The sequence below is a fragment of the Schistocerca serialis genome, chromosome 6 (assembly GCF_023864345.2).
Source record: "Schistocerca serialis cubense isolate TAMUIC-IGC-003099 chromosome 6, iqSchSeri2.2, whole genome shotgun sequence".
Classification (NCBI taxonomy): Eukaryota; Metazoa; Arthropoda; class Insecta; order Orthoptera; family Acrididae; genus Schistocerca; species Schistocerca serialis.
Window position 1 is genome coordinate 145,995,832 of NC_064643.1, and position 23,851 is coordinate 146,019,682.

General features: G+C 40.8%; 1 protein-coding gene across 1 annotated transcript in view; it reads right to left on the minus strand.

The window, feature by feature from the left end:
- Positions 1-23,851, minus strand: part of LOC126484291 (stomatin-like protein 2, mitochondrial) — a 98,890-nt gene that overhangs the window by 18,154 nt on the left and 56,885 nt on the right. Inside the window, exons 5-6 of the mRNA XM_050107718.1 lie at positions 9,522-9,649; positions 9,287-9,442 (exon numbers count right to left, since the gene is read on the minus strand). Coding sequence (XP_049963675.1) covers positions 9,287-9,442; positions 9,522-9,649 — 284 coding nt within the window. The remainder of the gene's footprint in view (positions 1-9,286; positions 9,443-9,521; positions 9,650-23,851) is intronic.

The window sequence follows — 23,851 nt, forward strand, 5'->3', positions numbered from 1 at the left end:
TGGATACTCCTGCAGTTTACCAATATTACGTTAACTTTTCCTGTTTTTGGTCTCTGAGGACGGACGTTCTTTATCAACGATGATAATGTCCTCTCTGGTAAGCCGTCAGGTATTTTATCGTTTCGCCCAAGGGGGGGTCCCTCTAACCTAAAAAACCCCCGTGTGCACGCCACGCCACACGTACTCTGCTACCCTAGTAGCTGCTTCCGGTGTGTAGTGCACGCCTGACCTGTCTAGGGGGGCCCTACAGTTCTCCACCCAATAACGGAGGTTGATGAATTTGCAACCATTATAGTCGCAGAGTCGTCTGAGCCTCTGGTTTAGACCCTCCACACGGCTCCAAACCAGAGGACCGCGATCGACTCTGGGCACTATGCTGCAGATATTAAGCTCAGCTTGCACTCCGCGTGCGATGCTGGTTGTCTTCACCAAATCAGCCAGCCGCCGGAAGGAACCAAGGATGGCCTCAGAACCCAAGCGGCAGGCGTCATTCGTTCCGACATGTGCTACTATCTGCAGCCGGTCACACCCAGTGCGTTCAATAGCTGCCGGAAGGGCCTCCTCCACATTACGGACGAGACCCCCCGGCAAGCACACCGAGTGCACACTGGCATTCTTCCCCGACCTACCCGCTATTTTGCTGAGGGGCTCCATAACCCGCCTAACGTTGGAGCTCCCTATAACTAATAGGCCCGCCCTCTGTGACTGTCGGGACCTTGCCGGAGAATCAGCCACTGGCCCAACAGGCGAGGCATCCTGTGGTGGCTCGGAAACGATGTCATCACCACTAGGAAGCACCCCGTACCTGTTGGAAAGGGGTAAGGCAGCTGCCACGCGGCCAGATCCCACCTTCGCCTTTCGGCCAGGCACGCGCGAGCCCACCACTGACCGCCATTCACCCTGGAGTGATGGCTGACCGGTAAGATGCTCACTGCCGGAAGACGCAGCGACATCAGGGGTTCCATGTGATTCCAAGGCCACCGAAGTAGGCATAGGTCTCACCACAGTTGCCCCAACGCCACTACGAGCCGACGCCTGCGCCTCGAGCTCGATGAGCCTAACAGACAAAGCCTCCACCTGCCCCCGAAGAGTGGCCAATTCTCCTTGCGTCCGCTCACAACAACCACAGTCCCTACACATGACTATGTTTACCCTACTCTATACGGTGACAAATTCCCAAGATAATCTTCTGATGAGCTACTCTGATAATCAAGAAACACTCACTGAAATGCGAGACGCGAAAACTACGCTAGGTTTTCCCAGAAAAACTATTTAAAAGCTAAGCGCAGCAAATAAGTACAAAAACGCTTTATACAAACAGTACTCGCTGCTGCTGGTGCTCTCGCTCTGGCTGTCACAAGACAACTGCTGATTCAAGTGACTAGTGGCTAACGGCCGCAAAACAAACAAAAGACGGTTTTAGGGCGCTTTCTGTTCTAAACGATCAAGAAAACACTAAGAAATCTAACACGAAAACTACGTAAAGTTTTATCAAGAACTGTTAGTTACTATGCAGAGCAGATAAACACAAATAGAATCCCTTCCTTAGTGGAAGGTCGTAAACAAAATGCAAAATAAACGCTTTATACAAACAGTACTCACTGCTGCTGGTGCTCTCGCTCTGGCTGTCACAAGATTTATATATGATACTACTTGTCAACTCTCAACACAAATTGCTTACTCTCAAACTGAAAGACTGCTACATATCTGCACAATGAGAACACAGTATCTAAGCAAATCACATACTAAATCACTGTTCCCACCTACAATCCATGCCAAATATTGTATTAATGAATTCGATTAGTGGATGTCACAATACGGTATCCAATCAAATCATGTTTCCTTCCTTACCTGTTACATCTGTTAAAGTACATTCTGTTCTTCCTTAAATGAGATGTGGGACAAATACCTTTCATTATCAAGTCTCACATATGCCAACACTTAAAACATTTCATGCAATGGTAGACCAGCATGGTTAGTGTGCTTGTGAAGTACATTCTACGGACACATACTGAGAGAAAGAGACTGAATCCAAAGGTATTCCCTCTCTTTCTTAGGCCTATTAAAGTAAACTACAGTGTTCATCTACAACATAAAACATTTGAAAAAATACCTGGGATGGTGATTTGTCAGATGCCATATTAAACATGTTTCTCTTCTGTGGCTTATGACTATCAGCACCACAGAAGCCTGAGTAAGTCATTAGACACTGAAAATGAACAAATACAAGAAAAGGACTGAAAACAAAAATCAGTCCCAGTATACTTTGTGCATTTGTCAAATTAGCAAGAGTTGTGCAGTCCAATCTAGAATCCACAGATGCGAATAGTAATATATCATCTAGTGTGTGAACTAACAAAGTGCTGGTCCAAAATCTGGGAAATTTATATGAATAAACAAAAGATAAGTCAATTCAATTAGATCCATTGAAAAATGAAGATGCAATGATACGAAATGAGCTCAGTAAAATCTAGCTATAAATGCTAAATCTGCACTGTGTCATTACTATTGAAAATTTGTGTCAGACTTGTAAGCAAACCAGTCACCTCTGTCGTTAGGCTATCTAAGCATGCCTCCAGATCTGACTCAAACTTTCACTGTCATTCATTTTTTCACCCTTCTTTGTGTTGAGGCATTTTCCAGTTCAAAACATGCAATTCTGTCCAGTCCTACATTCACACAGCTAGCATAGTCATCACTCACATTTTTAACTCTAACAATTGTTTCCCCAATTACCTATGTCTCTTTCACATTTTGTTGCCATATGTGCTGTCAAATATCTTCTCTCTGTCTGAGAAAGTCATTCTTGTGTAATAGCCTAATGGCTACAGTGCATAGTTGATATTTCTAGCCTGATATCATATTACTTCTGTCTAGAGTCAGGATGCAATGTGTTTCTTATTTGCGTTTCAATGATCTCCTTGTATGTTACTGCTCAGTGGTGGTAATTTTGGAATTTATTACTGTCTCCTTCCTACTCTCTTCTTCCAGGCCACAGGGATCTTTTTTGATGATTGAAAGCACTGTCATCATCCTATACAGACATTGATCACCTAATGTTCTTTTTACTCTTATCACTTCAAGCGTCACTCTCTACAGGTCTGGAGCTTTACCATTTTTCCTTCTCTTTAATACATTTTCCACCTCCTGACCTGTATGGTCTTTTGTCATTACTTCTTCACAAATTTTTTCCCCAGTGTCTTGTTCTGCTTCAATGTCTTTTTGGCATTTAGGTCTACAAAATTTTTCTTCCACATCTCTTTTAATGTATTGTAGTATTTCACTATGTTATCCTTTTTAACCATTTCATCCATATTCTGACATCACCTGCATAAGTTATGCAGCCTGCTGACATCCTACTACCACCTTGGATCACCACTATCCAACCCCTATCCTACTCACAGTGTTCCTCCTCATTAACCCCTCATAGCACACACCCTAGCATAGCTACACTTTAGTCATTGCGGCATGCCCCAAAACTCCCTACCAACAATGCATTAAATCCAGAGCCAAAACAATCCCAGAACAATGTTGTTAACATTTCCACTACAATCTTCAGCCCCACAGAAGTTTCAGTCCTATCCAAAGCCTCACCTTGTAACAAAGCAGAAAAATCCCATCAGGCTGTTATGTTTTTGTTCCTACCAAATTTATATTATTTTTTCTTTAATTTACTGATATCTTCAATAGTGTTGTTTTTAGGACATGTGCACAGTACCTAAAATCTCAAATACTGACTCTGGGGTTATACAAGTTAACTTTAGTGTCTATTACATTACTTTGCTTACTGGGAGTTAATGAGTTAGCTAGTCTGCCTGAAAACTGTGCTAATTACAAAACATCAATAAGTTTTAATTTCACTGGCATTGTTCATTTGTACACATATACTTGATTACTAACTTCCTGGTAGAGGAGATGAAAAAGGCGTACAAATAATTATAGCATTTATATAGATAATGACGAAAATATGTTATCAATTCTTGCACTCATTTAGTTTCAGAATAATTAGCTTCTTTAATAAAAACATTGTTACTTAAAGAAAATCTTTGTTGTGTCTAAAAGTTCTTTTTAGAAAGAAACTTCTTCTATTGAATTCCTCAGAAATGTAAATTCTTAATTGTCATTTATGAAAATCTTGCAAACAACAGCTAACTTTAGTTTTAATGATTGTCAAGGTATAAAAAGTTTGATGATGACTGGGTCCACAAAAATCATTCCACTTTAGGCTGTTAAGAGAGTGGTGTTGGCAGCCATTTTAAGTCAATCTGCAGAAAGTTATGAAATGAGCAAAATCTGTTCAAATATATGAGACCATGTACTGCAGATGATTTAGTATAGTTTAGAAGTCAGAAAATGTACTGCGACTTAGATAAATTTCATATCAGGGAATTCGCTTCAATGTACAGGGACTGTTTTTTAATGACTGACTGAACTTTTAATTATTCTCACCAACAGCGTTAAACTTCAATAATAACTCATGCAAAATGTGACAATAGTAGCTGTCTGTAAGATGTGTTTTTTCCAAATGATAATTACTGTGTGCATCACATTTTTTTCCGGTTTGACTGTTAGATATGAAAAACAGTGTACTATGAATATAATGCTGTGATTGTGTTAAACAGTTGTCTGCCATACATAAACTTTAGTGTCACTTCAGTGTTAGGTTACTGCACCCAGACAATCACATTATAGGACATAAAGTGAAGTATGTGGCTAGCTGTTTGTCTCTGCACAAATTAAAATAGATGAGATTCATCTGGACATAAACATTAGTTCATTCAACAATCTAGACCACACCATTGACAACAGTCTACTTTTGACACCCACATTTTAGCCAGATTTGATGGGGTGCAGCTACCAAATGCATGTGTTTACTGGTAGTGGTTACACTACAATCTTCAGCCCTACATCCAAACTTAATAATGCCGGACTTGTCAAAGTACTACTACTGTTTTCCCAGCAATGGAAACACTTCTTTGCCACCAATAGCCCCAACACTGAACCCTCCCTTTCCCAGTTCATACTACCATCCAATCATTACCCTCCCACATAATCAGCCCCTGGTAGCCTTCCAGGAATTCACGTCCAGCTTGGCCTCAGCATCCTTCCCCAGATCCCATGCTAAGAATACGTCTTTCAGCAGAAGAAAGGACAGCCATACGCTTCAATGTACAGGGACTGTTTTTTAATGACTGACTGAACTTTTAATTATTCTCGCCAACAGTGTTAAACTTCAATAATAGCTCATGCAAACTGTGACAATAGTAGCTGTCTGTAAGATGTGTTTTTTCCAAATGATCACTCGACCTATAGGCAAATGTTGTACCACTGTCATTAGAAATCACAGTGACTGTCTGGCAGAAGGCATCTGGTAAAGGTCCAAGTCATCCAACTATAAACTCTGCCAGAGTGATCCCATCCCAAAAGTCCAACATAACCTCCAATCCTTGCTTAAATCCTTTCGTCCTTTGCAGAACCTCTCCCTGAATCCATTTCCCTCCTTATGCTCAACGACACACTGCACACCCGCCTTCTACATGCTCCCCAAAATCCAAAAACGCAACAATTCTGGACACCACATCACAGCTGCTTACTGTGTTCCCTCTGAAAGAATTTCAGTCCTCATTAAGCAACACCTTCAACCAATTACCCAAAATCTGACCTCCCACGTCAAAGATAGCAAACACTTCCATCTCTCCACCATTGCCACCCATTTACCTCCTGGATTCCTACTCATCACAGCTGACACCACTTCCCTATACACCAACATCCCTCATACTCGTGGTCTTTCAGATATTATATGCTACCTCCTCCAATGTCTCTCAGACTCCTCATACAGCTTACTAACTTCAACCTAACACATCACTTCTTTTCCTTTGAAGTGCAGATATACAAACAAATCTATGACACAGCCAAGGGCACCCACATGGCAACATCCTATGGCATGCTCCATCGCACCTGCTCATGAGCCATCTATAGGAATCTCTGGAAACCCGAAATGCTCAGTCTGGTTCAGATTCACTGATATATATTCATGACCTGGACTCAGGGCTGAGATACCCTATTCTCATTCCTTCACAACCTCAACACCTCATCGCTCATCCACTTCACCTGACCACCTCAATCCAGTGTACCCCTTTCCTGGACATTGATCTCCTCCTCTCAGAGGGCTCCATCAACATCTCTGTCCACATTAGACCCACCAACCAATAACAGCACCTACATTTCAACAGCTGCCATCCCTTCCACACCAAAAAATCCCTCCTATACAGTCTGGCCATACAGGGACAGCATATTTGCAGTGACAAGAACTCCCTTGCCCAGTTATGTTTGAAGTTCTCACGAAGACCTTCACAGACATGCACAATCCTCTTGACCCAGTCTGCAAACAAGTATTCCATGTCATATCCCTCCACACCCCCAATCCTCCCACTATCACCAAGAACCAGTTACAAAGGAGAGTCCTCTTCATCACCCAATACCACTCCAGATTGGAAAAACTGAAACACATCCTTCATCAGTGCTTTGATTACCTATCATCATGCTCTGAACAGGAAATCCTACTCAAGAATCTTCCCAGCCCTCCTAAAGTGGTGTTCTGTCACCCACCCAACTGCCACATCATCTCAGTCCATCCATATACCATCTCCAATCCCAACAACTTATACAGAGATCATATTCATGTGAAGACCTGGGTGGAGGGCCTGTCCAAACTACCCACCCAGCAATTCCTATTCAAACCCTGTCACAGGATCATCATACCTCACCAGAGGCCAGACCACCTGTGAAAGCAGCCACGCCATAATCCACTTCTCCTGCAATTGTTGCACAGCTTACTATGCTGGCGCGACTACCAACCAGCTGTCCACCAGGACGAATGGCTACTGTCAAATTTTGGCCACCCATTGCACAATGGTACAACATGCAGTTGAACTTAACATGTCTGATTTCAATGGCTGCTTCATAACCCAGGCCATCCGGATCCTCCCCTCCACCACCAACTTTTCTGAGTTTTGCAGATGGTAGTTATTCTTACAACACACTCTCCACTCCTGAAATTATCCCAGCCTCAAATAGAGTAACCTACCACACCCACACCCTCTACCCAACAGTTTCCGCACCCTCTGTCCTATCACCTTTCCCAATTCACGTCTCCTTACCCTCATTGTTCTCTGCTCTCTGACTATGCACCCACTGGTCTTTTCCCCTTCTCTGCTCCTCTTCTTTTCCACTCCCCATTCCTCCCCTCTCCCTCCCTCCCACACCCACAGCCTCCTGATGCTGCTCCTGAAATGCCAGACAATACTGACTTTTTTCACTCCATTTGTATCCCCCAATCCAACTCAGAATGCTGCTTTCATTCCATGTGATTGTAGAATTCTGGCCAGTGCAGCTGAGATAACAGTCGTGTGCGTGTGAGCTTTCTGAGGAATGCTTTGGCCGAAAGCTCAGTGCATAATATTATTTTCGTTGTGCCCATCTGCAACTAAATATCCAGATTTACAGTGATCGGAAATCTATATTTTTCTTAATAGTGTTGATATCCTAACGTGGACTTTCCATTGTTTGTTCTCAGTGCTGTTTCTCCTTTCATATCTGATCATACTATACAGCACTATCTTATTTACTTTGCTACCCTCTATTTTTGTCCATTTTCAGTGACTTCCCTTTCTCTTCTACTACAATTTCTCTGGCTTGCTTCTTTTTAGTTTTCTGCCTTTTCTTCACTTCCTCTGATCTCAATTGGAACCATTTCATGAAAACACAACTTTTCAGCTGTGGTGCTTCCTTGCCCCTTTAGTTTCACCATGGAATCTTCTTTGGTTTTCTCCCACAGTTGTTGGTTGTTCCACAGACTGTTTCAACTGTCTTATTTAATGTTAAGTTGAATCTTTCCTACTCTTCTTCCACTGTCATGTGGTCACCTCTTGTTAATTTACTAATTATTATTTCATATTCTTTTTTTTCCCCTCCTTCAACTTAGAGGTCCTGAGCCTTCTTTCCTGTTGACCTACCTCCTCTTTGTGTTTCTTCTCTTCCAAACTGACCACTAAAAGTTAGTGATCCCTGTCTAGAGCTTCTGATGGGGCTGAGTGCTGTGTCCTTAACTGTTGATCTCAGTTTTCTGTCATTCAGCAGATACTCCATCAACTTCCTTGACCAGTCCAAACAATAAATTCAACAGATTTTTAGTGGAATTGTTCAAAACAACAGTACATATTTAGTTTTTTTTTTTAATTTCAGCTACCACACACTCTAAACAAGGAGAACAGTTTAGAGAGAAGTATGTTCCATTCAACTTTTGTAAAAAAATATTTTATTAAAAGGAGGAAGAAATGAGGGAACTCTACAACAAAAAGTAAGAGGCACAGATTCTGCAGCAAAGCAAAAAATTCTCCACACCAACCATCAGAAGGAACTCAATGTGTAGGAAAGCAACAAGCACTACCTTCTCTTGCCTCATGTCTTACCATCAAACACCTGTAAAGATTACACTTTTCCTTTAACACAGTTGTCTGTTTCTGAATATAATGCTCCGGATTCAATTGTGTTTTATAATTTGTGTTTTGGTTTCACTTATTTCTAGCTCAGCTGCTGTAAATTCATGTTTAATTAAAGTACAAAATAATTAAGAAACAAACACAGACAAAAAAACAAATATATGATTCTAATAAAAATTAGTTATCATATCCAGCATCTTACAGGTGGCCTTGTCTACTGTTCTCTTGAACCCACCACTCAATTTTCAATCCCATAGAAATGACACACACACACACACACACACACACACACACACACACAAAAACACACACACACACACACACACACACACACACAAAAACACACACACACACGTCTGCTTGTGACTGTATATGTGCGGATGGATGTGTGTGTGTGTGTGTGTGGGGGGGGGGGGGGGGGGGGGGGGGGGGCGCGAGTGTATACCTGTCCATCTGCACATATACAGGCACAAGCAGACGTACGTGTGTGTGTGTGGGGGGGGGGGGGGGGTCCCCTTAAGGTAAGTCTTTCCGCTCCCGGGATTGGAATGACTCCTTACCCTCTCCCTTAAAACCCACATCCTTTCATCTTTCCCCCTCCTTCCCTCTTTCCTGATGAAGCAACCGTGGGTTGCGAAAGCTTGAAATTTGTTTGTGTTTTTATTATTGTGTCTATCTACCAGCGCTTTCTCGTTTGGTGAGTCACAGCATTTTTTAAATACATTTTTAATTTATTTTTCCCATGTGGAATAGTACTCCTCTTCTAATTATCTAATAAATATTACCTGAAGCCAGAATTCTTGCTCGTTTTTGACCCTCAGCAACATTAATGTCAGCTTCTCTCATTCCCTCGGATTCCAGTATTGCAGCTCTTTTCTTCCTCTCAGCTTCTACTTGCATTTGCATTGCTTCCTGCACTCGACTAGGAAGTTTGATGTCACCTGTGTATTTGGATCATAGTATGAAAGCTCACAACAATAATCTCATTACTGCAAATTGTCATTTAGATGCTTTACTTACGGATTTCATATCTGAGGCATGTTATTCCCCAAGCTTCACTGGCTTTGTTGATAGATTCAACTATGCTCACATTTAGATTCTCTCTTTCCATAAAAACATTATCCAGTGATATCTTTCCAAGCTCAGATCTGTGAAAAAAATATTGGTGATCACTAAATTTATCATTTTCCAGTTTACACAACAAATAAATTATTATACGGTTTTATGAAAGTTTACATTAAATCTTAAGGCATATAGCTGTCAGTCATGTAATTAGAAAAACACAAATATACATATTACACAACCTAAGGATGATGATCACAGTGGAAATAAAAGTACAGCAACTCATAACTGTACAAGGAAATGTCAAATCTGTTATTACTCATGCAATTCAAGTAAAGAACCATAATTGTAATGCACCTTTTCAAACGTTTGACATGTTTAAACCTATATATGCGATTAAAAATGAAGACTAGGAACTATGCTGAGTATTTAATAAAATACTAATTGATCATAAGTTGTTGCCTACATGAAACAGAAGACATACGAAGGTAAGCTAAAGTATGTGGATAGAGCTAAAGACAAAATAAAAGGAATGTAAAGAATATGACGGACAAAACTAAATAGAAGAAATAGGGCATGGATGTCTGACACACAAGCAATGAGAAAAAATACTGATGAGAATGTATATGGGGAAAAAAGGAGTTGGCTTTCTCTCTCCCACCCAGAGAAGTAACAAATTTTATAGCTGTGCATACAAGAGTGGCATTTAGAGGAAAAATGAAATGTTGTGGTACTTAAATGTCAAATAATTTCATAAAAATCAAAATTTATGCTAGCAAACACACTTCTGTCATACTGACATCAAGGATGTTCGCATGTAGAATATATATGCGCGCGTGCACGCCCACACACACACACACACACACACACACACACATATATTATACAGTGTCTCCCAAAAGGAATGGTCAATAGCCAGAGATATGACAGGAACTGTCATTCAAATTAAAAATGTCTAGTAACCATGCACTCTAAAACAGATACCTTAAGAGCTATAAACACTAATGCATCTTCGATACTCTGAAAAAAATCTCTTCTTCTGCAAGCTCTTTGCTTTCAATATTTTGCAAGACGGTGTTATGGACCAAATCAACAAAAAATTGTCTAGTAAACATGGGCTCCAAAAACAAACACTTGCTCAGTAGAAGAGATGTGTTTTATAGTTGTGAAGAGCAACGAGTGGTCAGAGCTTCTAAAATAGGCATTTCAGATCCTATATTTACTAGACTTTTCTGTTCTGACAGATCGTTCCTGTCATATCTCTGCATACTGACCCTTCCTTCCGGGAAAGCCTGTCGTATTTAATCCATATCAAAATAATTCATGCAGCATATGAATACTTCATACAATAAATTTTACACACAAACATGCATGATTCCAGTAGGACAAGTGTTTCGACATATTTAGTGTCTACGGATGGATAAATAAATGAATGCAACAAACCTACACCTTACTCTACCAAACTCCACATTTAAGGCTGACTTTTTCTGTTTTACAGTGTCAGTTTACTATTTTCTACAGCATGGTGTATGAAATGTAATTTTGTTGTATGCCTTAAATATTTGTTATGGGTACATTTAGCACGTAATCCACATGAAAATTAATTCCTACAGCATAGCAATATCCCCTAGTGGGTACCAAGCTTCAAACATACATATATAATTTTTTGTTTGATGATTTGCCTCAAAATTTACTGAAGTAGCATCTATATGCTGTTCATGAGATAAGTAAATAGAGCTTCAAAAATGAAATGACACAACTCCGAATTTATGGGTTTCCTGCTGCTTTTTGTGTCTTTTAGGGTGCAAAAACAATTAAGGTCATAAGCTCCCATGTCGTAACCTTAGATCATCAAGAAGTAAAAATTTAAAAGCTACTATACATTAAGCCCAATCATTGGAAGGAAAGCCAGCTAAGAACACGAACTCTCTCATTGAGAAAGGTCCACAAAATATGCCACAGAGACTGCAAAAGTCCCAAACTAAAGATTAAATGTCATTTGCCATATTGCTACGACAGATAAAAAGTGAAACGCAGTTAACAGCCCATCTGTTATTCGCTAAAACAACCCAATATTCCAACAGCAAACATACATTAGAACATACATGGTTAAAAAGGGGCATTTAGTCACCAAATGGAGAACTGTCAAACGTTGATGACAATGTGCACAAAGTGGCGAAGGATAAACACTTCACAAATAGTTATAGCTAAAATGATAAGACAATGACCAATATCAACCTAGTTCAAATGATCTCTTCAAGGCAAGAGGAGGTTGGCTACACCACTGGGAGAGGTTTGATTCCCTGGATCCTGTTTCTGTGAAGAGAAGACCGGTGGCAGTGCCAAAGTGACACCACCAGACAACACATGGCAACTCAGAGATCATCCAAAAGGATTGAAGAGCTAGTGGTCCAAGGTAGGAGGACCGTAGCCTTGGCAGCAGCAGCAGTGGCCTCATTTTCCATCAAACCAATGTGACCTGGAACCCACTTGAACATCACACTGGCTACCTCAACAGTGAGCCAGTGGAAGCTTTCTTGGACCCATTGCACAAAGAGATGGACTGTGTCCAGCACACAGAGGCTCTGCAGGGCACTGAGAGAATCAGAGCATATGACAATTAAAAAGCCTGTGTTGCTGGATGTACTGGAAGGCCTGATGGAGGCTGAAGGGTTCTGCTATAAATATTGAGCACTGTTCCGGAAGCCGATACAGAAAAATGTCGGTGCCAATGATGAAGGCACACCCAACACTATGGTCAATCCAAGATCCATCATCGTACTCAAAGGTACTACCGCGAAGTTCCATGCAGAGGTTATGAAACTGAAGGTGATAGAGCAAGGCCGGAGTGGTGTCCTTAGGAAGCGAACGAAGGCCAAGGTGAACACAGGCTGCCGCATGAAGCCAAGGTGATGAAGGAAAGTGGCAGGTAGTGAGAAGTTAAGCTACGAGAGCTGAAAGTGAACTCCATGAGGTAACAGAGAAGAGGGACGCGTGCCATACCGGTGACCAAAAGAGTCATCGAAGGAGGAGGTTGAAGATGGATGGCCAGGCATGGCAGACAAACAGCATCCATATCTGCTGAGGAGAACATCATGCCGGTATGACAGCGGTAGTTCAGCAGGCCCTCAACCAGGCTAGTGAAGCAGGTGCCAATGGCCAAATGGATTCCACAACGGTGGACTGTATTAACACAGTGTAAGATGAATGGACATGCAGGTGAATAAACAAAACACCCAAAGCCTAGTTTCGGACAGACAAGGGGTTGGTACATATAGAGGAGGGTGGTCTGATCTGCTCCCCAGGAAGTACAACTTAGGACACACAGGGCATTGAGAGCCCAGGAACAGCATGTGGCCAGGTAAGACATGTGGGAGCACCAAGAAAGTTTTCTATCAAGCATGAGCCCCAGGACTTTCATAGTTTCAGCTAATGGAAGAGCAACCCACCCAAGATGTAAAGATGGTGGAAGAAGCCCACTGCACCACCAGAAATTCAAACAAACAGTTTTGCTGCTGTCGATGCTGCTGCTGATTTATCTGTTTGCAAGTGTAGAGCCATTTCAACGATACTGGTTAACACCACACACACACACACACACACACACACACACACACACACACACACGACAACTATCTACAGCCACTTCGGCCAAAATGTAATGGTGCTATGTGAAATCTGGAGTGGAGCAGAGAAGAGGGAGTAATAGCTGGTTAGGGTATGGGAGAGAAGTCAGCACTGCTTGGTGGAGGACACAGGGACTACATGGTTGCCGAATAAGGCTGTGGGGGAGGGAAGAGGGGGCATGGGGAGCAGAAAAGGAGAACAGAGAAGAAGAAAAAACTCGTGGGTTCATCAGCAGAAAGCAGAGCACAATGAGGGTGAGGGGCATGAGTTGGAAGGAGGTGATGGCACCGCCAGGGTGAAAATTATTAGGTGAACTGTGGAGACAGTAGGGTACTGTAGGTGAGGCCAGTACGATTTCAGGAGTAGAAAATGTATTATAAGGACAACTCCCATCTGCACAGTTTAAATAAGCTGGTGGTAGAAGGGAGGATCTAAATAGCTCAGGTTGTGAAGCAGCCATCTACATCAAGCTTGTTAAGTTCCACAGCATGTTGTGCCACAGGGCGGTTCACTTTGCTCTTTGCCACAGTTTGACAGTAACCATTCATCCTGGCCGACAGCTGGTTGATAATCATGCTACTATAATAAGCTGTGCAACGATTGCAGCAGAGCTAGTATATGACATGGCCACTTTCACCGGTGGCCTGGCCTCTGATGGAGTATGATAAGCCTGTAACAGGACTGGAATAGGGAATGCCATCAACAAAGGAGGTGGCTTACAAAACACTCGTTCGACCTATACTTGAGTATTGCTCATCAGTGTGGGATCTGTACCAGGTCGGGTTGACGGAGGAGATAGAGAAGATCCAAAGAAGAGCGGCGCGTTTCGTCACCGGGTTATTTGGTAACCGTGATAGTGTTACGGAGATGTTTAATAAACCCAAGTGGCAGACTCTGCAAGAGAGGCGCTCTGCATCGCGGTGTAGCTTGCTCGCCAGGTTTCGAGAGGGTGCGTTTCTGGATGAGGTATCGAATATATTGCTTCCCCCTACTTATACCTCCCGAGGAGATCACGAATGTAAAATTAGAGAGATTAGAGCGCGCACGGAGGCTTTCAGACAGTCGTTCTTCCCGCGAACCATACGCGACTGGAACAGGAAAGGGAGGTAATGACAGTGGCACGTAAAGTGCCCTCCGCCATACACCGTTGGGTGGCTTGCGGAGTATCAATGTAGATGTAGATGTAGATGGGCTGAGTAGTCTTTGCACCTGGGTCTCCCACAGAGGTATGATTCCAGTGGCAAGAGGTTGGGTTTGGGAGTGGCATAGGTATCCATTAAGATGTGGAGGTTGGGTAGGTAACAGACCACCACTTAAGCAGGGGTGGAAAGGATCTTGTGTGGATGCCCATCATTTCAGGGCATGGTAATAGATACTAAAAGCCCTGATGAAGGATGTGATTCAGCTGTTCCAGTTTGGAATGGTACTGGGTGGCAAAAGGGGCACTTCTTTGTAAATGGTTCTTGAAGTTAGTGAGAGGATTGGGGATATGTGGGGATATGGTGCACAAAATCTGTTTGCGGAATAGATCAAGGGATAGTGCCTGTCTGTGAAGGTCTTTATGAGAACTTTGGTATGCTGGGCAGAGGCATTCTTGTCATAAAACATACACTGTTCCCGGATGGTCAGGCTGTATGGGATGGACATTTTGGTGTGGAAGGGATGGCAGCTGTTGTAATGCAGGTCCTGTTGGTGGTTGGTGGGTGTATGTGGACAATGGTGTGGATGGGACTATAGGACAGGAGGAGGTCAACATCCTACACTAGTTCAAGGAGGCCCAGGAGAGGTGGATGGGAATCGAAGTGTTGAGGTAGTGAAGGAATGAGTATATATTGACGTGATCCTTAGTTCAGTACTTTAAGATATCATCAACGAACCTGAACCATACCAGGGGTTTGGGGTTGGGTGGTTTTGGAAGCTAGTAAGGTTTCCTCTAGATGGCCCAGAACAGGTGCCCCAGAGGATGATATAGCAGTGTGTTAATGGCTGTGGCACAGGTTTATTTGTATACCTTCCCTTTACAGGAAAAGTAGTTGCACATTAGGATGGAGTTAGTAAGGTGAACATGGGAGAGAAGGAGGAGGAGGAGGAGGAGGAGGAGATTAGTGTTTAACGTCCCGTCGACAACGAGGTCAGTAGAGACGGAGCGCAAGCTCGGGTGAGGGAAGGATGGGGAAGGAAATCGGCCATGCCCTTTCAAAGGAACCATCCCGGCATTTGCCTGAAGCGATTTAGGGAAATCACGGAAAACCTAAATCAGGATGGCCGGAGACGGGATTGAACCGTCGTCCTCCCGAATGCGAGTCCAGTGTGCTAACCACTGCGCCACCTCGCTCGGTAGGTGAACGTGGGGTGAGATAGTGGATTTCGAGTCTGGCAGATGTTGGGAGAGGTGGTATTCAATAGCAGCAAGACCATTGGTATGAGGGATGTTGGTGTATAGGGAAGGGACGTCAACACTGATGAGTAGAGATCCAGGGGGTAAAGGGGTGGAGACAGTGGAGAGTCAGTGAAGGAAGTGTTTGGTATATTTGATGTGGGAGGCTAGATTTTGGGCAATTGGTTGAAGGTGTTGCTCAATGAAGTCTGAAATTCTTCCAATATGAGCACACTAATCAGCTACAATGGGGCATCCAGAAGTGTTGGGTTTGTAGATTTCAGGGAACATGTAGAATGTGGGTGCGAATTGTTTCATAGGGGTGAGGACAGAAATGGATTCAGGGAAGAAGTTCTAAGAACAGCCTCAGGATTTAAGCAGGGATTGGAAGCATGTTGGACTTCTTTGATGTGACCACTCTGGCAGTGTGCTCCCAGTCTTTTCGTTGTGCCTGCCTGCAACTCAACATGTCATCTTTACAGTGTAGCAACCTATCCTTTTCAGCATATTGTTGAAATTCTGAAATTTACAGTGTGTTGTGAAAGTATTGGACTATGTCAGTGACATCATAATAATTACACAAATTCCAAAAAGCACATTTACAAAATTCCCCATACAATGTTGAGCATTAGATAAAGCTTTCTCTGTTTGTTAATGGTCCATTTGGTTGTGGAAGAAAATGGTTTCCTACTTGTCATCTTGCTGGCACCACTTGAAGACAGCAACCCAAGAGCTAAAAGCAGTCCTCACCCCTGCCATAAAGATATGACAGAAGTTCACCAGTGCAGTTTCCCTACTTGGTTGCCAGTGAAGGCTATGTTTTTAGCTGTGGAGGATACTACCCAGGTTATAAAATGGCCAGAGATACCACACTCCTCCTCACTCAACTCATTTGTTGCTCAGTTGTAGCCCTTTTTTTCCTTGTTCATAGCTTATTTGCTCTTTGTCAAGATGAACATTGTTGCAGTAGTCTGCCACCATGTTAGATAACAGTGTGCTCTGACCTCCATTGCCATTAATTATGTCATGCAATGAGAATTGGTATTTGTGGGTACCAGACTTGAGATCATACAAGCCTGGTGTTGACACTATGGGCAGCCAACCACTTATGTGCTGTTGATAACCTGGTAAGCCTCTTGCAACAAATCTCTACAACTCTCATGGCTAGTTAACAACACCTGTTCTCTCTTTGTCTTTTTATCTCCTGAGCATATTTAAAATTCGATCTATTTTCTCTGCTTTTGACACAAGCATGGCAGATACTTTGTGCATTCCCATCATTTAGTTCTGTTTTAACATACTACACACTGTAGTAAGCGAACTTCTCTCTCTCTTAAATGCTTTTTCAATTCAGATATTTTCCCGAGTATAACAGAGTTATTTACACCGATAATCTGGCATTGTGGATTAGATCTGGTATAGTGGATTAGTGGCTTTATGGATTAGTGGCTCCTATAATGGAAAGACTGTGTGAAATTTCATCTGTGCTGAAGTGTACATCTAAATTACATTAAAATTCTCCTAACTGTTTCTTGTATGTAACAGTCTTGTCTATCCTAATATATTTAAACAAGTTTAAGCAGAAACACCTGCAGTACAACGATAAGTCTGACACTGACACAATTGTAGTGGTAGGAGAATTTTTTGGAGGTTAGATATTGCTGAGAGTATGGAAGAACGCAACAGTTAGTGAAAGGCTAATCCCAAGATCTACACCACTTAAGATTACACCAAGACTATAAATACTGGCAACAGAAAGTGGGCATGCTCTTTCTTGCATGAATCACTGTCTGTACAATGGGAGCATGGCTGCACGAGCTGGGAAATAAAGGTCTGTTTCTCAGTATGGCTAAATTTTCATAGATTTTTTTTCATGTGTGCTATTCACAAATGTTCCATGACACATAGCTAAATATTCTGTTTGTTTACAACATGTCTCACATAAATGTAAGTTTAATTAAAAAACCATTCATTCTATAACACAGATTGTTCCTCAATTCTCACATTTGCAACCTACTGTCTTCATTCCATATACATTGCCAAATTAATTAAGTCTGGAATAAAAAATGCATTACACAGACTGATGCAAATATGAAAATGCATCATTGGTCCTTCTTGTTGATTTACTTGGACAGAGTAAGAGTAAGGTTCACTAACTTGGCCTCAACATTTTCTGGTGTGCCGATACTACGAACATTTGCTTACTTACTCTCCCAAAAACAATCCTATTACATTAAAATTGGTGAGACAACTGTTGTGTTGTCTGTGGACAAATAAGGCTAAGAACACTGGAGCAAGGGCAAAAATGTGTGTGTCACTTTTAACACTTTCCACTTCTGAGTACAGTCATACAAATTTCACCCTTTGTGCAACTCTTGAAATTACTTGACATGATTTCATGAACTCAAGGACTTGGGTACACAATGTGAAAACTGATACCCGAAGTGTTGTAGCTTAAAGAATAATACGGTACTGGTAATATTTCTTGCACAACCATGTATTTCCAGAAATTCCTTTTCCCTTTTGAATGATCTGCAAGTGTACAAGCCCACACTTTTTTCCAGTATCAGCCTTATTGTTGTTTTTCTCTCTACCATTGTTTTAAATAAATAAATTCTTGCACTGTTTATAATGAGTCCCTTATTTTTAAATTGGGTCATATTAAAGTCTACAACAGCAACAACAAAAACTAAATATTACCTGGCAAAGGAAACATCTTAGCTGGACAGAATGGCATACCTGAGAAGTGCAGAGGAAAGGTAATACTAGTGTACACTCTAGAACTCTTACATGTAATGTGCTGTCATATGCTACACGTCTGTATGCACCGCTAAATGAAGTACCTATTTAGAACAAGAACAAAAACAGAACATACAGCACATCTCATCTTGGCTGCTCATGACCCTTTGCTGGCAGTACCATAAAACTACTTTCCCCAGCATTATTTTCCATAGCTTTGTCTGTTGATTAGTCATCTACTGTTTCAGTGGCACATGATTCTCTCTTTGTACGGATCTATGCTGACTGATTTTATAGCATTTTCACTTTCCTCATCTGTCAAAGTATCCCTCCTCAAGTAGTCATCACACACTTTTTTGGTAAGATGCATGGCCTTTCAAGTCTTCTAATGTCACAGCAGCAAACACAAATGAACCACATCATCTAGTGGTTAGCATTTTTGGCTTGTGAGGCCAACTGGGAAGCTGCTTAAATATGAATGTTGCAAAACTGATAACAAGTAAGAGAAGTAGCATTATGCCAAAAGACTTGCACCAGGCATGGTGACAATGTTTATTTATTAGCAGCGGAAATAGCAGCTGTTATTTTTTTAAGTCAGAATGCTAGATGCTTGATGTTATATGAATCCAGTTCTTATTCTTCGCAAGATTCCACACCAGTTCTATAGGATTTGTGTGTGGATAGAATGGAAGCAGTACGAAGGGAATCATTTTCTTAGAAAACCTTGTGAACAGAATGAAGAGAAGAAGGTTAGTGTTCCTTAATTAATGCCAAAGTGTGAATTTCCTTGTCCCTGTTGATTTTTAATTTTTCTCTGTCAATTTCAACATAAAATTCTAACATTTTCCTGTTACAGCCTTAGTAAAGAAGCAAATACAAAATTAAACTCAGCACTCACCACAATGATACATTTTCTGGCACTGTTGTTTGATGATAATCTTCATACACTACCACTCTACAACATGTAGAACTTTACGAATGTAAAGTGTATGAATCCATAATTTTACTAAATAAAACTACTAAGTGTTGTTATTCTGATGCTTCATTTTCTGCAAAAAATTGAATGTATACAGTATATTCTCTTCATAAGTATGTTCAAATCCCAAAGATGGAACAGTTTTTCTCAGAGTTTTTGTCTTAACCTTGAAGTCCAGTTCTATGTGACAAAAGCTGTGAAGTTTTTGCCAAGATGGTATTTGCCTGTACCACAGAAATTTCTGTCTAATAACACATTTACCTCTACCATCAAGGAAATATTTATTGTGTACATTTTATCTATTCTGTTTTGAGGCAGATACTAGAATCCACATCCACTAAGCATTGTCCCCCCCCCCCCCCCCCCTCCCTCTGATTTTTGCACACCGCTGGCTAACTTAACTTTTGCTTGTCGACATTTGCTTGCACCTGCTGTCGCCCTATCTCTCAGTTTGGCAGTATCAAACCTTTCTCATTCTCACTGCCAGTAAAATTAATGACTTTAACAGCAAGTTGTTGCTGCTTCTTGTGAAGGTATTCATATCCTAAGCACTACTTTGCGTATTCACACTGTGAGATGAGAATGGGCACTACTTTAAACTGGACATGGCTGCACCTAGTCACGTGACCAAGTTTGTTCCAAAAATGGTCAGGTTACCATTTTGTCCTGCTGACAAGGGAACATTCCCAAGTGTCAAATGATCTTGATGAATCTTGGTGGGTGTGTAGAGGGGACAAAATAATGCAATACATATTTTTTTTGTTCATGTTCAGTTTCACATTTAAGGAGTAGAGTAAAATATACCCCAAAAAATAATTTGGCATATTAGGTTTGGAGGGAATATCTTCAAAATATTAAATATGAAAAATGTTTCTCACATAAAAGTTGAGATGTAATTAACACTCTTGAAAACTGTATACTCAGATTATGTAGTAATTTGAAATTTTGCAAAATACCCCACCACCATCAAATAATTTTGGAAAATGAAAGCTTTTGTTACAAAAAGAAGCTTTGAAGCTACATACGTCCAAGTGTAATAAAGCTGCTTTCTGAAATACTATTTTTGGAAAATATGCTTCATGCAATGTGCTGTTGGAGTATTTTCAACATACCTAATTAAAATATCTAAACATCAATTATTTATTTAAGTTACATTTGTATTATGTTATAAATTGTGATTTTTACATTCTTTTTTCTTTTCTTTTTTTTTTAGTTTACTGTTTCAAATAAGTTTATTTTGTTAATTGGAAATAATAAGCAGCTCATTATTATGATACAAAATCATTACAATAAAGATAATCTGTAAATAAATGTTTAAAACATAATGTTTATATACATCTTGCACATAAAATGAGCAAGATTTCTTCACATAATATACATGACAGGGAAAACAAACATAAAACAAAATTCAGCAGAATTTCAAACCATTGTACATCATCCTCTAAATATCCCGATTTGTATCAGGCGTATTTCAGTACACTGGTAAGCTGTGGCAAAAAGAATTAATTATGCACTAGTGACTGCAGCTTAATTATACTGTTTTTCAAATGAAGATCAACATCAGAATCTTTCAACAGAACTAGATCTGAATATCTTCTCACAAGGTTCTCGCAACATCAAAAAGCTTATATGTACCATGTCTGCACCTGTGCCTTCAAATCCTTTGGGATAATGGGATGAACAACTTTCTTTTCACTGGGTACGAGGGTCAACATGGTTTTTTTCACACTGACCACCCACCTACTCATAGTTTTAAAAGAAACTAACAGTGAGTCTGGAATGAGAATTTGAGAATCTCTTTTTCAAGCACTACATGTCATTGCGACAGCATCAAAATCTGGTACACAAACATCCGATCACGTCAAAAGTTATTTGAAAGACCTTTTCTTTCTTAGGGAGGGAGGAATCTGTATTATTGCTAGAGTCATAAGGCTGATAAGGCTGTTAATGTGAAAGAACCATAAGAGCTGCGTACCTGAGGTTAAGGAACTTTTTCGTTTGGTAATTCCAAAGGATTCAATGGCACAGGTACAGTCAGGGAGTAGTCATTCCACGTTAGACCATTTAATTTTGGAATATTTTCTTGCTTGACTATCATGGATTTTGATGAAATTTTATGTGAATGTTCGTACATGTTTCTGATGAACAATGGTACAGTTTAATGTTTTTCAAAGCAATACTGGTCAAGACATACTTATTTGTTTGACTCCATGTGCAACTTTGGGCTGGGCGAGCATCAATTACTGGCAACTTTCAACTGTTATACCTCAGACGGTATGCCATTGAAAGAAATGCAATTTGGCCCTCTTATACAATTTTATGCGTTCTCTTATGAATAATAATGAAAATAATTTTATGAATGACATTCAGCCAGAAAATTTTAGGCAAAAATCGCCCAAAAAAAATTGGCATCTGAAAGAGTTTCAAAGTGTTGTTTCTTATATCTCATGGTCTAAAGGTATGACAGTGATAACAAAGCACCTTGACACCTCTTTGTTTTTAGGAAATTTATTTTCCATAAATTATTTCAGACTAATCACAATTAGAAAGCACACGTTTTCAAATATCCAGAAAATAGCATTCGATTTTCCAGTATGTGTGCTAACAATACCTGAAAATGGCAGACTTGTTTGAGGGAATGTATCATGACAAAAGGCAACCTTGCAGAAACCTGTTGTCCATGTTTCGTTGCATGTGTTTAAACTGACAAGTAATATCTCATTATGTTGTGTTGGCCCACAAGGACATCGTCACAACCTGTTCAAGAACATGAACTGGCAACTCCAAATATAGCTGAGGGTGGGTTTCTTCATCCAGGTTTCCAAGCCTGTGATCTGGTTTCTCAATACAGATTCCAAAGATATTGATGTTGTGGTCTTCAGTCCTAAGACTGGTTTGATGCAGCTCTCCATGATACTCTATCCTGTGCAAACTTCTTCATCTCCCAGTACCTACTGCAAGCTACATCCTTCTGTATCTGTTTAGTGTATTCATCTCTTGGTCTCCCTCTATGATTTTTACCCTCCACGCTGCCCTCCAATACTAAATTGGTGATCCTTTGATGCTTCAGAACATGTCCTACCAACCGATCCCTTCTTCTAGTCAAGTTGTGCCACAAATTCCTCTTCTCCCCAATCCTATTCAATACTTCCTCATTAGTTATATGATCTACCTATCTAATCTTCAGCATTCTTCTGTAGCACCACATTTCACAAGCTTCTATTCTCTTCTTGTCCAAACTAGTTATCGCCATGTTTCACTTCCATACAAATACTTTCAAAAACGTCTTCCTGGCACTTAAATCTATACTCGATGTTAACAAATTTCTCTTCTTCAGAAAGGCTTTCCTTGCCATTGCCAGTCTACATTTTATATCCTCTCTACTTCGACCATCATCAGTTATTTTGCTCCCTAAATAGCAAAACTCCTTTACTACTTTAAGTGTCTCATTTCCTAATCTAATTCCCTCAGCATCACCCGACTTAATTCAACTACATTCCATTATCCCGTTTTGCCTTTGTTGATGTTCATCTTATATCCTCCTTTCAAGACACTATCCATTCCGTTCAACTGCTCTTCTAAGTCCTTTGCTCTTTCTGACAGAATTACAATGTCATTGGCAAACCTCAAAGTTTTTATTTCTTCTCCATGGATTTTAATACCCTACTCCGAATTTTTCTTTTGTTTCCTTCACTGCTTGCTCAATATACAGATTGAATAACATCGGAGAGCGGGTACAACCCTGTCTCACTCTCTTCCCAACCACTGCTTCCCTTTCATGCCCCTCGACTCTTATAACTGCCATCTGGTTTCTGTACAAATTGTAAATAGCCTTTCGCTCCCTGTATTTTACCCCTGCCACCTTCAGAATTTGAAAGAGAGTATTCCAGTCAACATTGTCAAAAGCTTTCTCTAAGTTTACAAATGCTAGAAATGTAGGTTTGCCTTTCCTTAATCTAGCTTCTAAGATAAGTCGTAGGGTCAGTATTGCCTCACGTGTTCCAATATTTCTACGGAATCCAAACTGATCTTCCCTGAGGTCGGCTTCTACCATTTTTTCGATTCGTCTGTAAAGAATTCGCGTTAGTATTTTGCATCCGTGACTTATTAAACTGATTGTTCGGTAATTTTCACATCTGTCAGCACCTGCTTTCTTTGGGATTGGAATTACTATATTCTTCTTGAAGTCTGAGGGTATTTCACCTGTCTCATACATCTTGCTCACCAGATGGTAGAGTTTTGTCAGGAATGGCTCGGCTCTCCCAAGGCCATCAGTAGTTCTAATGGAATGTTGTCTACTCCTGGGACCTTGTTTCGACTCAGGTCTTTCAGTGCTCTGTCAAACTCTTCATGCAGTATCGGATCTCCCATTTCATCTTCATCTACATCCTCTTCCATTTCCAGAACATTGCCCTCACGTACATTGCCCTTGTATAGGCCCTCTATATACTCCTTCCACTTTTCTGCTTTCCCTTCTTTGCTTAGAACTGGGTTTCCATCTGAGCTATTGATAATCATGCAAGTGGTTCTCTTTTCTCCAAAGGTGTCTTTAATTTTCCTGTAGGCAGT